General features: G+C 48.6%; 2 protein-coding genes across 2 annotated transcripts; both read right to left on the reverse strand.

Annotated features, from left to right (window-relative positions):
- Nucleotides 1-2531: 2531 nt before the first annotated feature.
- LOC120692372 (nucleolin 2-like) lies at nt 2532-4428 on the reverse strand. Its single transcript, XM_039975643.1, has 3 exons — nt 3969-4428; nt 3199-3245; nt 2532-3106 (listed from the first exon to the last, which is right to left on the reverse strand). The coding sequence occupies exons 1-3, from the start codon at nt 4329-4331 to the stop codon at nt 2761-2763; spliced, it is 756 nt and encodes a 251-aa protein (XP_039831577.1). The 5' UTR covers nt 4332-4428; the 3' UTR covers nt 2532-2760.
- Nucleotides 4429-6022: 1594 nt separating this feature from the next.
- LOC120690728 (SUMO-conjugating enzyme SCE1) lies at nt 6023-9006 on the reverse strand. The gene is made up of 5 exons (XM_039973510.1): nt 8825-9006; nt 8622-8705; nt 6693-6845; nt 6493-6606; nt 6023-6364 (listed from the first exon to the last, which is right to left on the reverse strand). Exons 1-5 carry the CDS (start codon nt 8891-8893, stop codon nt 6302-6304), a joined length of 483 nt encoding a protein of 160 aa, XP_039829444.1. The 5' UTR covers nt 8894-9006; the 3' UTR covers nt 6023-6301.
- Between the last annotated feature and the right edge of the window lie 8763 nt (nt 9007-17769).

The following is a 17769-nucleotide window of genomic DNA, read 5'->3' on the forward strand; positions in this document are numbered from 1 at the left end:
TTTTTCTTTGCTCCAGTGTGAGCCTGCACTGTTTCACGCTTGACCTCAAACGCTTGCTTTGTTTTGGCGAAATAAAGCGGAAAAACCTCTTCTCCAAAAAGAAAAATAAATACGTGCGTGTGGCACATATATTTTCCCTAGTGCAGTTAAATAAATAACTAATTACACAATTTAACTATAAACGACGAGACGAACAAAGCCTCACTTTTGTTAGGTTACTTCCTATACTGAACGCCAACGACGCCGGATCGGAGCCGGACAGGTCGTCCTCGCACCACCTGGCGGGCGTACGTCGCCGCGTGGGCTGTACTAGCTCTAAGCTGTGGAATCAATGGAGCGTGGCACAAGAAGTTGGCGTGGTGGCCGGCAGAGGCGGACCGACGCCACGCGACGCACGGATGGAACCTGCGGGGGGCCGTGTCCGAGCTGGCCTCGCGTGCCCCCGGCCTGCAAATGGCGTGATGGATCGAGCGGACAGCGACGGCGGCGGGCCGCGCCGGTGGCCGGTGGCCGGTGGCGACCAATCAACCATTTACGGCGCCCCGGCGAGTAGTAGTACCAGTAACCACCACGGATGTCATGACAGATCTAACTGGCCGGGCCGGCAATCAATGTGAAGAGAAGACGGCCTCATTTGTTTACGCCCAACCCATCAACGACCAGCTAGCAGCTACGAGTATACTACTCCAGTAGAGATAGATCCACTGTCCACACCTCACATGGCCATTGATATATTCCAATTTCCATCCCCACGGCCGTCGGCCGGACTGCGAATTGACATGCTCCGATCCATCGGTTACTGCTCCGCGCGTAGAGGAACATTCCCGCCAGTGCCTAGGTGAGTTGTTTCTTTTTTACGAGCTCCAGGACCTGGCCAACAGCCACTGTGAATTCTAGCAGCAGCAAGTTGGGAGTTGCTGGGATTTCACTTGCGATTCTGGAATGTGGGGGGTGTGCGGCGCCGCACGACGTGGCGACGGCGCGTGCATGTGTCGTTCGCCGCAGGAGCACTGCAGCCTATAAATAAAAACGTCACGGGCATCTCGCTTACTTCTGCCCACATGAGCTTGTCAGGGCGATCGAGCTGGTGGCGGTGGAATACTGGAATTGGATGCGTCACCGAAAATTGCTACATGTCTGCATGAGATTTTCTGTAATGCAAGTAAGAAATGGGAAGGGGGAAGGTGCTTCTTACAGACCACCACCACCATAGAGAACAAACAACACGAGCGCCAACCAAGAGAACGAACACCTGGTAAATAGAAGAAGAAGAAGAAGAAGAAGAAGAAGAAGAAGAAGAAGAAGAGATCGACGCTGCCACTAATAAAGAAGAGGTTTTGTGTTCTTGTGGACTTGCGAATGGGGCCACGGCAGACGGCAGAGCACGCCCCGGCCGGGCATGAATAACCTGATCGTGGAACGACGGTTGCCGGCAGGGGCGGAACCAGGATTGAGACGAACCCCGGGCCAAGTTTTAAGTATAGACGTCCACAAACTCACAATTCAAAAGATACATGAAAATATATACGGAAAGATAGATAATATACATGAAAAATTTGGGCCGAACCCCGGGCCATGGCCCGGGTGGCCCGGGGTCTGCCTCCGCCCCTGGTTGCCGGCCGTGCACTCCAGCTCCGATCCGGCATTATTATGCATGCTTCGTCGTCGCACACCTTTGTTCTCTTCTCTTGCCCAGAGCGCAATGATGGCCACCAGGTAGCAACACGCACACAGAGACATCAAGCAAGCAGGCAATACCACGAGTGTACCAGGTTGGCATCCCCTGCAGCTGCAGGCAGACAAGTGGAACTGTCCAAAAAATGGTAGAGAGGTCAGCGGTCTGCCCTGCCGCCGGCGACGAGCGCCGACGACCGAACAAAGCCCAACCCTTCTGTTGTTACTTCCCGTATCTCTCTCTCTCTCCCTATGCAAATAGTAGCCCCCCACCCAGAGCAGCCCAGGACAAACCTCACGGCTTGCGAATGGGCCTCGGCGGCCCAAAGCCAGGCTCCACCCACTGGTCCTCCGCTCGGACGCCCCTGATTTGACGCCAGTTAGGTGGAATCCTGACCCCACGATCCCAGATCCAACGGCCTGCGGACCTCGACCCCGGACGGGGAAGGAAATGCCGTCCGCGGTGGCCGTTGGGAGTTGGGACTCGGGGACGCTGCCCTGGCCCTTGCCTGCCACGTCCTGCTGCGCCGCCGCCCGCCGGGGACGGGGACGATCCGCCAAGCCCCGTCGACCGTCGTGCGGAGGACGCATCTCCGCGCCCCATGCACCGCCGCCTGTATGGCGCCGTCAAACGGCAATCCCTGGCCCCTGATTGTCCGACCCAGACACTGTTATGTCAACGCCAGTTTCTCAATGGAGATCGCAGCTCCAGTAGCAATGAGCAATGCGCATGACATAAGCTGCAATTTCTCATGTCACCAGCAGTGCTTCAGCAGGGTTGCAATATCCACGCTCAAGTTTCCAACAGTTAATCATCCTTGTGCAGTACGATATTTCTTCAATACTTCGAGCAGAGAGGAAGGCCACTAGGCCAGCGAGCAGACAGACGTCAAGGTGGTACAAGCGCTAAATATTTCTTACATAATGATTACATTTGCCACATGTTTGGTGCAAGAATTGGCACCGTGGATTTCACTCCAAAATCTTCATTCAAACGATTGAAAAGCTTAACCGAAACCAAGGATCAAAACCAAAACACTACAAGCTCACAAGTAAAAAATACTGACGATGGATTCTCTTCAATCTTCAGCCCCTGTTACTGACTGAATATGCAACTTTGACGGGTCTGCCTTGCAGTTCAGACTGATTCATCGCTACAGCTTTCTCAAGCGACTCGTCATCTTGAAAATCAACATGACAGAAGCCACGAGAACCTCCAGTTCTTTTATCGATGGCAAATCTTATCGAGGCGATCTTCGATGATTTGAAGAAATCTCGCAAGTCCTTTTCTGTAAGGTTCCATGAGAGATTGCCGACATATGCGGATAGACAACCCAGAGACTTTTCAGGGTCAGTTTGGAACTCTGTCTTCCTTTTCTTATTTGAGCTAGCAGTAACTCTGCATCTTTCAACCCTCATATATCTGTTACCACTGTACAGATAAGAATATGTTAGTAACAAAGGGTTTTTGGTGAGCATGCTGTCATGACTTAAAAAGAAATGGATAGATGCTTTCAAACATACATTTTGAATCCATCAAGCTCAAGAGACTTCACTGCATCTTCATCTGACTGCAATGACAGAGTGGAATAAAATCAGATTTGCCAACAAGAAATACCATCAGGTTGCATGATACAGCATCTGAAATTTCTTCAGAATTCTTAATCGATCCTACTAAGCAAGTCAATGCCGATATGAGTAAACGAACGATCAAGCATGTCATATGTGCCTACGCGATCTAAAAGGCAGTCCCGATAAGACCAACCGTGAGCCAGCAACTTAAGCAGGGGTTGCTGGGTGGAGCTCTGGCACCCACAACACTCCATGTACCCCATGCGCTCACACATAAATAGTTAAACAATGATGTATTTGTTATTTTTGTATTTTGTCTCATTCAGTATGTATATATTACTCCATCCGTTCCAAATCGTAGGTCGTTTTGGCAAATCTAGATACATAGATTTTGCTATGCATCTTGATAAACACTATGTCTTGCATCTATAGATTTGCCAAAACCACCAAAAATTTGGAACGGAGGGAGTACTAATTGGTCCCCTCTATGTATATTTTCTGATTCTGAGCAACAACCAAGTTGACATTTGCAGCACAGCAATTCATAAAAACAACGAAATTTTGTAATTACCACATCGTGTCAATGGCAACTCGAGCATAATCTTAGTTACTTATTCATATCATATCACCACTGAAATTACCACATCGGCATCAAGGAGAGCAATACTGTGAGAAGTGATGTAATGTAATGGCCACAAAAAAGAATTGTAGTGGGTATGGACCTCGAAGCAGACGAAGGCGAGGCCGCGGAAGTTGCCGGAGTCCGGGAAGCGAGAGAGCTGCACCGACCCGAGGGGGCCGTAGAACTCGAACAGCTTCCGGATGTCCGCCTCGGTGGTCGTGTACGGCAAGCCGCTCGCCACCACCTTTCTGGGCTCATAGCCCTCCACCGCTGCCGCCGCCTCCGCACCTCCCGCCGGCGCGACGCCCTCCGCCGGTGGATCTTGCGCCTGCTCTACCGACGGCTCTACCTCCGCCGCGGCGGCGGAGAGAGGCTGGCCCCATTTGTCCTTCTTGGCCTTCTTCCTCTTCTTAGCCTTGTCAGGGCGTGGCTCAGTACGAGGAGCCTGGTCCTCCGCCGCCATGGCTAAACTAAACCCTAGGTCCCGGCGGCCTTCCGTTACGCCGCAGCCGCAACAAGGTTTTACCCCCTAGCCTGAGTCTCCTGTACTGCTGCCAATTCAAAGGAAAAATACTTCCCAACTTCTTAACTCAAATATATTCTTGTCCTGCCGCCCATAAACCAAAACAAATTTGTTTTATTCTTCTGAAGGAATCGTGTTGTTTGTCCGTGACAATGGAAGCGTGACAATGGCCTTGTTTGGATACTCTAACTCAGTCAGAGGTTAGAGTTAGTTTCTAGTTCATGACTAATTCTAGACTAATTCTAACTAAGGAGGTATTTGGATGTAAAGGTTAGATGGACAATAAATGTACTTTTTCAATCATTTAGTTTTTTTAAAGTCTTTTTCAGCCGGATCTGGTGTGACGAGCTCCTGTGTGACCTTCGCTCACGGGTTGCCCCCCCGCCCGCTCACGGGTTGCCCTCCTTCCATGCGTGGCGGGGTCACCGTCCTCCAAAGCCTCACCGACGCGGAGCTCGCCCGCGCCGAGGCCGAGTTCGGGTTCGCGTTCCCGCCCGACCTCCCAGCCGTCCTCGCCCTCGGCGTGACTCCGCGCCGCGTTCGACCTCCCCGCGGCCGAGTTCAGCCTCCGCGCCGCGTTCGACCTCCTCGCCGCCGCGGTGTCGCTGCAGACCGCGCGGGGCGCGTTGTGGCCGCGGGGTTGGGGGCGGCGGCTCGCCGACCCGGACCGCGCCCTGCGGCTCGCGCGCTCCGCCATCCGGTGCACGCCGCTGGCATCGCCGCTCTCCGCCGGCGCGAGCATGGCGTCATGCACGTGCCGGAGCCTCGCTGTCCAGGCCCTGCACTAGATTGAGTTCTGGAGTGACGCCGCCTCCGACCGTCGCCGCCACGACTCCTCGTCCTCGAAAGCCTCCACCGCCTCGTCATCCTCCTCGTCCTGGACGAGATGGTCGAGGTCACCGCCTCCGGCCTCTCCGACGGCGAGGAGGCCCCCGCTCCGGACACCTAGGTCGTCCTCCACACGCTGGTCTTAGCCGCAGAGGGCGCGAGGGTGGCGACGAGGGGGTGGGCGTGCGGAGGGGCTGCGAGGGGATGGCCGCAACCTCGCCGTGCTGGTGGAGACCTCCGACGGCGGCGGCTCCAGCGGGCCTGCGTCGTGCCAGAGCGCGGGTGACGGCAATGGGAGGGGGTGGTGTCGGGAAGTTCGCAGATGGGGGAAGCCTGCCGCAGAAGGATCCGAGGAGGGGAGAGAAAGAGGGGAAAAAGTGTCTAACCCAAATAAACACCTCTTGGAGGGGATAGTTTTTTGAGGTGGGTTAGATGCATCTAATCCAATCTAACCCACCCTGTTTGGATACTTTTGGGTTAGATGATCCCAATCTAACCCAATCTAACTCTAACTCATGGATCCAAACAGGGCTAATTATTCTTCAAGCACAAGTGAATATGCTGATTTTCAGAGAAACTAAGCATCCTTGCTGAAGGGAATGCTAAGCATGGCCGTGCAGGCAAAGACAGTATAGCTTATCTTAAGAAACATCTCGAGAATATTATGTGTTGACACGAGATGCATCGCCGCACGTTTCGAAGATTGACTGCGCTCAAGACCCATAGCTGCAAATACTTATTGAATGTCTTCCTGCAAATCTTAGATGAAGTCCAGCAGGACAAGAACAAAAGCTGAGGCGCCGTTTAGGCAAGTCTCCAGGCAAACTGACGTGTTCCTTCGCACTTAGATCAGTCAGACAACACATAGCAATTCTTGAGATAAACCAGACAATGCAAAGGCATTGACATTATCCCACAAAACACACACTCAAACAGTTAATAGTACCGTTAACAGACCCAGTTGGTTCACAATGACGACAGTTTCATGTCTTAAAGCACCATGTTACATTTGGTCTTTCATTCAAGACACTAGCAACAACTATGCGGATGTGCAGCATGGATCCCTAGATGGGCAATTGTCCTCAGACCAATGCGGGATACTGCTTAGCCTGCAGCTTAATGCGCCTCTTATATTCTGTTGGATCCTGCAAAACCAAATGGAATGTAACAAACACAGGAGTGAATATCTGGGCTTCAAAAGTAAGCACCAAGATTTTGGACAAGCAGATGTCCCCAACAACAGCTTAGCTGTGGTCAATCATTTTTTACTAACCTGGATAAAAAGATGATAACCATCAGTCTGTGCAGGATCAGCAGGATTTGGCTGATCAAGCAAGTCCTGAATCCCAACAAGAATCTGCTTGACAGTAATAGCTGGTCTCCAACCCTGACAGAGCCAAATTTGGAAAAGTAAGACAATGAAATCGACTATGGCATCATCGCACAGACCTAAAAAATATCTGCAAAGCTTACGCTATCCTCGTTAAGAATAGAAAGGCAGACTGTTCCCGAAGGATAGACATTTGGGTGGAAGAAGCCCTGTGGGAACTTGCACTTTGGAGGCTTGCTAGGGTAATCCTCACTGAAATGAAGGGTAAGAGGGAAGTATCCACCTTCCCAATCAGTCTGCCAAAGAAATAGACGGGAATCAGTCAAAAATTAAAACTACATGGTCTTGTTGCAGACATTTTGCACAAACATATTGGAACAAAATAAGAAGACAACTACAAGTTCATGATTATGATAACAAGAATGGGACAAATAAAATTGCTCAAACTGCTAGCCTTGCCAAGAATTCAATTACATAACCTGAAACAAAGAATTGAAAGCACAGATAATAAGTAATTCAAACAATTTAATTCATTGAAAGAAGTAAACATATTTCGGCCTAGCTGTATGTTCATTGTTCATACTTCAAGAGTAGAAAGGCAAATTGGATTGCTGTAATCAGATTTCAGGTTTCACTTAAGCTGTGGCTGGCAGGAACTCAATAATTTATTAGAATTTGTAAGCATGAATGCAGCTAGATATAATATGCACGTAAGAAAACCCTCTGTTAACTAAAAGGTTCTTATGTATTCTTGGGAAGCATGCTAGTGATTCAAACAGGATAGTATGTTACTTAAATATCTCATCGATTCAACAGTTCCTACTGAGTATCTGGTCCAGTAAAGCTTTTTTTAATAAAAAGTAAATAATATAGAACTAAGAAAGCATCCAACAATCTAAAATCATAGCTGCCATTTGATAAGCATCTAAATATCCAAAATGCTCATCACTTATGCCATAAACCCGACTAAAAACTTCAAGCAAACTTTCTTGAGGGGCTAAGGTTAAACCCACAGACCATTTCAAGATTAAAGCTAAGGTGCTATTTTTATTCCACATATTCCTTCTACAGAAATAAAGACAAATTTGCAAACAAAAAGTAAGATGAACTGGTCCACATGTTTGAAATGAATTATTTGGAGCAACATTCATACAAGTCTCCATGTGCACAATGGGAGCCGAATTAACTACCAGTTTATTTTTAAAAGTGTGTCCAGTCAACCAGGACATGTTGTACTTCATAGCTACCCAAATGCGCATTACAACTAAAGCATCTAGATAACTCGTCTAGAGATTTGTTCATACAGAACTAGTATGCAGAGATTTATTGGGGCAAGTTGGGTGTTGACAGTCCATCTCATGCCAAATAAACCATCTTTTAACATAGTGAGGCCATAAGGAAGGCAAAACTTAAATAGGGCCATGCCAGTAGGCAAACTATATGATCACACTAAAACATATGCACCCTGCTCCAGCAAGCTCAACCATCACACAATCCATCCAATAAAGCAAAAACAATCCAGCATCCCTCATATACAATACAGAGTGGAATTGGAATATTGGATGCTAGAACCAAGCAGCGACATTTGTAAGAAACTACTTCCACTATCCAAAAAAGAATGCAGTTATAGGATCCGTGCTGGTCAAACTAGTTCAAGTTTAACCAAATAGTATTTATTATAAAAAAAGTATTAGCGCTTATGTCTCCGAATAAATTTATCATGAAAATATATTCTATAACTAATCTAAAAGTACTTATTTTGTATCATGAATGTTATTACTTTTTTATATAACTTTAGTCGAAGTACAAACTGTTTGACTTATCAAAAAGTGAATTGCATTCTTTCGTGGATGGAGGGAGTAAGAACAAAATCCCAATCACAATTGAACTCTAAAACTCAAGGCACGCAGACTGAATGAAGGCTACATAAACAAATCTAAGGCACGAATCCGGCATGATCAACAGACGAGGGATCTGATCAAACTGGCCCGATCTAGCGTTTAATGTGAGGCCTACACAGAGCTAGGGTTTCGGATTCCAGTAGCATCCACTACCTATGTATGGTCTCTTACCCCTTGCTTGCCGGGGATGGTGCAGTGCCAGGTCATCAGGTTCACCGTCCCGTCGGGCAGCGTCTCCGGCTTCGCCACGAAACCCTGCGCAACCACAGCAGGAAACAGATCAGACACTCCGGCCTGCGGCGATACACGCCGAGGGAAAACATAAGAGTCAGTTCAGAGTAGTCAGGGGGGGAGAGGGAGAATAGAGGCCGTACATGCGGGTGGTTCTTGCGCCAGGCCTTGCGCTCCTCGGCGAGGCGACCGCGAGCGATTCCCCCCGACATGTCTGCTGCGGCTTCTCCTCTCCCTCAGATCGCCTCGCCTCCGGCTGGGGAGTTTTGGGGTTGGACTTTTCCGCGATTGCGCGAATGATGTGCCGCTGCGCCCGTTCGTATTTAACCACGCCCGTTTCTCCTTTTTCTTTCGTTTTCTTTTGCATTTTCTTTACTTTTTTCATTTTTTCTGGCAAGTGGGCTCCAGGTGGGAGGTGATTGTGGGGTCAGCATGTCAGGGAGCGGGTGACACCCTGGACGGGGCCGGGAGGTGACGCGACGAATCACGCGGGACCCGACCGCTCGTTTCTTCCTCCTTGCTTCGAGGTTACGCTTGGGCCCCACCTGCAGAGACGCTTTCTTTCACCCTTTTGGGCATCGGATTCCGATGGGTCGTCGCTTTCATGGCGGTCAACGTTGGGTGGACCCGCCCCGGAGACGTGTGCTCCAGCCTCAACTAGGCGATTGGGGCCCGATGCGAAGAAAGGGCCATGGTTCCCCACGCCACCCCTGCTTTGGAATTGTTTGGAATTTGCAAATGGGGCCCAACGGGCCAAGGCAAAGGATCGATAGCGGCGTGGGAAGAGACGAACTTTGATTTGGTTTACTTCCACTTGGCCCCGTCTAATTAGCAAAATTTTGTGGGCAAAAATTTTTGGTATCTTTCTAACACTAATTACGAATATTAAATATAAATTAATTATAAAACTAATTACACGTATGGACAGCAAATTGCGAGGCGAATCTATTAAGTCCAATTAATTTATTATTAAAGTTGTTTATTGTAGCACGATATTTTCTAATCATTGCATAATTAGGTCATCTCGCAATTTTCACTAAGGGGTTATGAAATGGGTTTTATTAGTTATTCATATTTAATACTCCTAATTAGTGGTTAAACTTTCGAAATACTGTAGCGTGTGAAAATTTTTGGGAACTAAACGGGAGTATTGTGGATGGCGGGGAGACGGCTGGGTCCGACGTGGGAGAGACAAAAATTAGGAGAGAGAAAGCAGCGAACGTCTCACGAGACGCCGGCCAGGAACGGGCGCATGCGCACGGGGGGCCTCATATTCGCTGCGCTGCTCGCCTGCTCGCTGCTTATTGGCTGCTGCCGCATGCACCGGCTGCCGCCGCCGCAACTGCAACGTTAAATGCTGGCCACGCTGGGTTGCTTTTCGCCTGCTGTCGCCGCATCCATTAGCTATGCTCTAAGATTCCAGTGCGGCACAGCATACCTCCCTTTTCATTTTTTATAGTATATGAATATTTTTTATAGCAAAAATATACTCGCAACCAATTAGCTAGTAGTGTTTTTCTCTCACACCAAATCAGCACCAGCCAGCCAGTAGTATTTTTTCTCCCACAACAAATAAGCACCCGCCACTAGCCACTAGCCACAGCCACTCAAACATATTCTTTTTTTGCTATAATCTTTTTTCTAGTATATATAGTGACTTGATAGATTCGTTTTTAAGAAAAATTGTATTTGCTCCCTCAAAAGATATGGACTACTCTGTTTTTTTTTAGAATGGACTCTATGTTGATAAAGCGAACTTAGTCCAGTTTGCATTTGAAGGTTGAAACGATATTTTTTTCGGCACTTGCGCAGGGGCATCCGATTAGAATTTTTAATTAGACGGTTTGTTGCAACATTGATAAATATTGTTTCACAGAACTCAACGTTTGCAATGTTAAAAAAGACATATATACACATAGTTGTAGCATCCGATTCAGAATGGAAATTCGCATCACAACATTAACATTATATTTCGTGCAATATGCACTATGAAATATAAAGAAACTGTAACAGAAACGGGACATCTGATTGCATTGCCGTTCTTTTTTTTTTTCTCTCTCTCTTTTAGGGTTGGTACGTGGGCCAAATCTTGGCCCAAGGACAGCGTATGCGTAAGCACAGGCCTAGTGCTGTATAGGCCCAAGAGTGGCATAAGTAGGCTCTGGAGTCTGGAACGGAGTGGGCCGTACGTCAAACTTGGACCGCATGGTACCAGGGCCGTACCGGCAAATTCGAAGGCCCTGTGCGAAACTATGAACTGGACTCTAATAACATCGTTGCGCATGCGAGTGCCCAGTGAAATCCGGAAGGTGGAAGTGCAGACGTGACGTGTGTCGTGCCTGGCGAGCGGTTATAGTGGAAGCGAAAAAGATTGCACTGCGATCTGCAGATTTGATTGAAAGACAATGGTCAAGCGGCATATTTCCTCTTCTATGACATATTTGGGCTACAGTTTGCTTCGTATTAGATCAAAATATAACTAAAACAAAATCTACTATATAACTATACCTAGTATACTCATTATATTTTGGGGCCCCTAAAATTTGGGGGCCCTGTGCGGTCGCACGGCCCGCACGGGCCTAGATACGGCCCTGCATGGTACTAGGCCTGTGTGTGTTACCTAGAGCCCCAGACAGCCCATGTCACAGCTATAGATGCAATCACTGGAGATATGCCAATGTTTACTGGCTCCACGTACGTACCCAGCTTAATTCGATGCTGATGCCCCGAGAAGGAAGCAATGGTCTACAGTGGCCGTATTTGTACAGCAGGGACGCCCACGTTTAATTCGTGCGTCTGCGATTGATTGATTCCCTAGGCTGGCGAGTCGAATACGTACGTACGCAACTGCAGCGACGTTGGCGCGAGCAGTGCGAGACTCCTGGTCCTGGTTATAGATGAGCAAACGGGCCGCCCGGCCCGGCCCGGCTCGGGCCCGGGCTGGGCCCGGCTCAATCGTGCCGGGCCAAGTTTGGCCCGTCGTGCCACCGTGCCGGGCTGCCCCGGGCTTCGTGCTTGGCCGACGGCCAGGCCCGGCCCATGGGCCTATTTTCGTGTCGGGCCGGCCCAAATGGCCCGACCAAAACGACGTGTCGGGCCGGCCCAAATAGCCCATAAACATATGAAGATGTCAATTTCACAAATATTTAAAGAATTGTATAAGCTAAATATTATTTCTCAAATATTATTAAGTCCATAAATATTAAAAAAACACATAAGTTACACCTATAAGTTAACTTATTGATAAATGAAAAGTTATAAGTTTATATATAAGTATATAATTATAGTTATATATAAGCTAACGGGCCTCTACCGTGCCTTCCACTAATTGCGGGCCGTGCCGTGCCACCCGACAGGCCTGCCTAGCGGCCCAAGCCCGGCCCGGGACCCGTGCCGTGCCTAGCCCGGGCCCGGTGTCTTCGGGCCCGTGCCGTGCTTGGGCCGTGCCGTGTCACCCGTGCTTGGGCCGGGCTACCAGGCCTCGGGCCTTCTGCTCATCTATAGTCCTGGTCCCCGGATGCGCTTGCGCATGGACCGCCCCGGCCGGGGCGTCGCACTCCCCCGCCTGCGCCTGCTCGAGACGGGGACTCGTCTGACACCAGCGATGGCAACAAACCAATCAGGCGCCGCGCGCATGGGCGCCGCACCAGCACCTCGCCCCGTGCCCGTCTGGTCTGGCTGGACCCGGGGCCGGCGTCGCGCGGCCCACCCACGCTTTCGAGGGCGCCGGCGCCACCACCCATCAGCTGCTCTGGCTGTCGTCCCGCCGGCACCGCACCGCCACCGTGTTGGTGGATTAGGCCGCGTTTAGTTCCCAAAATCAAAAAATTTTAGGTGTCACATCAGTGTTTGACCAGATGTCGGGAGGGCTTTTCGAACACTAATTAAAAAACTAATTTCAGAACTCACTTGGAAACCGCAAGACGAATCTTTTGATGCCTTTGACCGCATCATTTGCACATGTGGGTTACTGTAGCACTTATGGCTAATCATGCCCTAATTAGGCTCAAAAGATTCGTCTCATCGTGCACATCAAAACTGTGTAATTAGTTTTGTTATTTAATTGCATTTAGTACTTCATACATATGTTCAAAGGGGAGGTGAAAATTTTTGGGAACACAGGGCCTTATTCACGGCCACAGCCTCGGGCGTGGTTGTTAATTCTGGGCCCAGCATTTCCAAACCGGCTAGATCGCCCTGGCCGGCTCAATTCGTTGCCCAAGTTGGATTGGATACTGTAGAATGGGAAATGGTGCATGGGCGTCCATGGACTTCGGCACTTTAATGTTACTATGCATACTGTTTAGGTGGTTTAACTCTGTTTAAATACCATTTAAACAGCCTAAATACTAAACATAGGGTGACCGACTTTTTACTGTTTAACGTTTAGGAAAACATTGCTAAATATTATGGCATATTAACAAAGTTGATGACATGACAGAGTTATTTATAATAAGAGAGCAGAAGGTTTCACAAGATGAGAGAGGAGTGTGACCGATATAGTTACCAAGTTCTTAATTTTGCTAATTGTGATGACACTCCCCCCTACCAGCGTGCCAAGACACCACCTAAAATTATTCGGGAAAAAGTATACATAACCCTCCAAACTATTAGGGTTGGAACACATCACCCCCAAACTACAAAACCGGATATTTAACCCCCTGAACTTTTCAAAACCGGACATTCTACCCCCTAGAGCGGTTTTGAACGGCGGTTTTGCTACAGTAGCGCGGTTTTGCTATTTTCTTTTTTTATTTATTTCGATTTAATCTTTGAAAAATCATAGTAAATCACAGAAAAATCGTAAAATAAAAAATCCAATTTTGTTGGACTCCACATGAGTAGATCTACACAGTGAACATATAATAAGATATACTTTAGTACAAAATTTTTACTTTAAATTTAGATCTATTTTTTTCTATAATTAAATAGAATAATTCATAGCCGCAGTTTCTATAACTCAATTGAGGTGAAATTTTTATGGTGGGCTTATTATTGTATGCTTGAACTGTAATAAAAGTTTCATACTCATTGGATCATGTATAACTTAGTTATATATTTATTTACGTGCTTGTTAAATATAAATAAATATATGCTTGAACGTTCTTATTTTAGCCTGCAAGGTGATTATTAGCAGAGACAGACGATTCCCAAAGTCAAGTCAAGCTCCTGCTCATCAGTATTCACCGTGTTCGGGAGGCTGGAGCTGGAGGCTGGAGCTGAAATGCTGTGAGAGAAAAATACTGTTGGGCTGGCTGGAGCTGAAATGCTGTAAGAGAAAAATACTGTTGGGCTGGCTGGAGCTGGAGCTGGTGGCTGGAGTTGTGTTGTGTGAGAGAAAATTACTGTAGCGCTGTAGGAGAGTAGACGAGCCGAACACAGTGATTCTTTATTTCGATTGGGGTCGAGGGTGGTGGAGTGGAAGACACAGGCGCGTGCCTAATTCTACTAAAAATTTGTTGCCACAGTGAATCCACCCATTTCTAGGAGCAGGCAGGCAAGCAGCCAAATGGCCCGTCCTTGATCTCCACGTGGAATCTCGGGAGTGGCTTTCCGTACGGGCCCTGGTCCGAGGACGCTGACAGATTCGCAACCCTCGTACACTCACGTGGGTCCCGCTCGCTCGGGATTGGCCAATGGCCTCAGGTCCATCAAAGCGTGATCCCATACCAGCATGGGCTAGCTGTTCACCGCTGCAAGGGATGACAAGTCTTCCTGGTCCCACTGTCATTGAGCGTCTTGGTGCGATGTGACGTAGCTATGGGTCGATGGAAAAGGGCTGACGTGGGGTTCACTCCACCGTCAAGAACCACTGACGGTGTTCCCGGTTCCCCGCGGCTACTGCCAGATGAGGTTTTCTTCGGTATCCCCCTAGCACTTTACTCATCTTCAAGTACGTCCTTTCCAAGTAACTGTTCTCGTGTTATCTATCATTCAACCAAGGTCAAGTGGAAATCATGTCTTTTTTTCCTTTATAATTAATAAAAAATTGACGTGCATACCAGCACATGGCACTACACATTTGAAACCGAAGCTGCTCATATAGGATATTTATGGGATTCTTTTTTTTTTGCGATGGTATTTGCATACCTGATGGGAAAGATTGACTAGGGTCTTTTTTTTAACAGAGCTTTTATACTATCCTTTTATGCTGTAGAAAGTCGTAGTCCTTTTCCTTTGGACACCTTTCTATTGGAGTTCAATAGTTTATCTGGCGCACTGCTCTTGGATGCTATTGCTACCCAATTGTAGCATAATCATAATAATATAGCAATGGCCATGAGCAACAATTTGTTATGTTGGCATATCTGATCAATTCAGTCTTCCTCTAACATTGATTAGCACACACTTGATAATTGAGACATTTATTAAAAAAATGCCGCTTGCTCTAACAATTATAAGTTTGTGATGGTGTAGGTTACAGAATCCATAAGCAAACAACAAACATTAGAATAAACCTGCCTGAGTTATGGGTTTAGTGCATGTCAGAGACCACTGTGTTCGCTTGACTGTGGCTGATGGTTGGTGCTGATTTGTTACGAGAGAACAGTACTGTTGACTGACTGGTAGCTGGTGGCTGGTGCTGATTTAGTATGAGAGAACAATACTGCTGGCTGGTTGGCTGACAAGCCAAGCGAACACAACGCAATGATTTAGACAGAGGGTACTATTTTGGGTTCCGTTCTAGTGTAAGGCTTCTGGATGAAGGCGTTCAATATGTTTTTGTGTGTTTTGGAGTTTGAAAGATTTCTGTTGTTTCAAACAGTTTGGTCATTCTGTTTCAAACAAATTTTAACGTAGTTGGATCGGGTGGGATTGGCGTGAGAATTCAAACGTGCATCCAACCAAATGCAAGGCCAACCACAGGTGGGAATTTTTTTCCGGTAAGGCCAAATTTTGAACTGCCACTAGCACTAGAAAACGATGCCTTCACCCGAGGTCTGAAAGTGATGCTTTGCCTTTTCGTTCCTCTTTTACCGGCCAACCATTTCCATTCATTCGTAGAGTAACTTTCCTTTCTCTTTTCTGCAGATAGCTGGAATCAAACAAAGGTAGTAGAGCTATCGAGGTGCTCGCTCATCCGGTAAACAATTTTACTCGTGGAATGGAATATTTTATTTACCCCACCAAATAAAGAAGCACTGGCCTGGCCATTTGTTGGATTTAGCATAGACCCCACGCGCGCAGCGCCGCTGAGGGTGAGTCAAGTCGTCGGCGTCCCCGCCGCCGTCGGCGTCGGTTTCGGTCAATGCAAATAGGGAGGTTCTCACGGGGGCTACCCGCAAAGGGGCTCTGGCCAATAGGCATCGGGGGGCCTGCTGTAATGACGCGGCCCCGCCCTTCCCGAAAAGAGGCAGACAGTGCGCACCCGGCCAATGGCGGGGCCGATAATTTTCTCGGAAGGGAAATTCCTTTATTAGGGAGGGGGAGGAGGAGGGTGATCCTTTTCCTTCGTCTCGTCCGTGGCGCTCCTCCTCGGACCTCACTCTCACACCCCATGAAACGGCACCCCACCGAATCCCCTCCTCTTTCCGTTCCGCCTCGTTGCGCTCGCTCTCGCTGCGCGCCCCGCCCCACCTCGCTTGCTCGTCACAGCAACACCGGCAGGGACGGAAAAGGAAAGCCGAGGAGGGGAGGAGAGAGAGGGAAGGCGAGCAGCGGCTACGGCCAAACCCTACGCGGCCCCTCACCCCTCTCTCTCTCTCCCACCACCGTCTCCCTTGCCATTTTTGGTGAGTCCCCCTTTCCCTTCTCCAGATCCCCTCCGTTTTCTACTTTTGCTTCCGCCGCCGCCCCAATTCGGATAACAAAGCCCTCCTCCTCCCAGCCGCAGGAGCTAGCCGCCGGCAGCCGATCCGGGAGAGGGCCGACGAGCTGGGGCTCCGGCTGCAATTCGATTCGAGCGAAGCCGGTTCTCTCGCCGGCGGTCCAGGATGGTGCGGGGGAAGACGCAGATGAAGCGGATAGAGAACGCGACCAGCCGCCAGGTCACCTTCTCCAAGCGCCGCAGCGGCCTGCTCAAGAAGGCCTTCGAGCTCTCCGTCCTCTGCGACGCCGAGGTCGCCCTCATCGTCATCTCCCCGCGCGGCAAGCTCTACGAATTCGCCAGCGGCACCGGCAGGTACCTACCCCGGCCACTCGCCTTCCTCGTTTTGGCGGTCTTTGTTTAGCTATCGTTTTTGGGCAGTAATCCTTGTGCTCCTTTGCTGCTGCTGCGGTGAACCGGGGATGTGGGGCTCGGATTAGTTTACTATTTTTCTCGTTGAGGGAAAGCCTGCAAAATCTGATGGATCCTTGCGCGCTCCCTGCGCCAACTCCTGTAGCAGCCGCGTGCGTGACTTCTCGTCTTGTGGCCCGTGGGGGATGAACATCTGTTACTGTACAGATGCCGCCCACTCTCGACTCCCCCATCTCTCCTTCCTCTTCGTGCTCATCCATTGGCCGGCTCAAGTTTTTGCGTCAGGGAGAATCTTGTCTTGGTTTTGCCGTGGAGTGCGTTTCAATTCCTTGCTGCTCCTCGCAACGTTTTGCATCAACTTTACCGTGGTTTCAGGCCTGAAGGACAGTTAGTACATGTAGGCGTGTAGGATAGCCAATAGGGAAAATCGGCCTGAAAAGATGGCAAATGTGTGCCACACGGCAATAGTCAGTAGAGCCAGGGTGCAAGTGGCTAAGGACGCACTAAATGCGCTGCTGCCTGAAGAAAGATTTACAGCTATACTACTATTGGTAGATTTTTTGCATGGACGATTTTTTGCTTCTTTGGACCAATTAAAACCCCATTTTAGTTAAATCTTGGGGCGATATGGATGTTTGTTTCCAGTGCCCTCGGGGTGTGTTTAGATACCCCCGAATTCCTCCTAACTTTCCAAATTTTCCATCACATCTCCATCCCATCGAAACATTAAATATAGCAAATGACCCATGCATGAGAGTTAAATAAAAAAACTAATTGCATAGTTTTGATGTACGTTGCGAGACGAATCTTTTGAGCCTAATTAGGTCATGGTAGGACAATATTCAAAAAAAAAAAAAAGTGCTACAGTGTTTTTAACGCCACAGTGTTCCCCAGGGAACTAAACACAGC

This window comes from Panicum virgatum, chromosome 9N (assembly GCF_016808335.1).
Source record: "Panicum virgatum strain AP13 chromosome 9N, P.virgatum_v5, whole genome shotgun sequence".
In the NCBI taxonomy this organism is placed as follows: Eukaryota; Viridiplantae; Streptophyta; class Magnoliopsida; order Poales; family Poaceae; genus Panicum; species Panicum virgatum.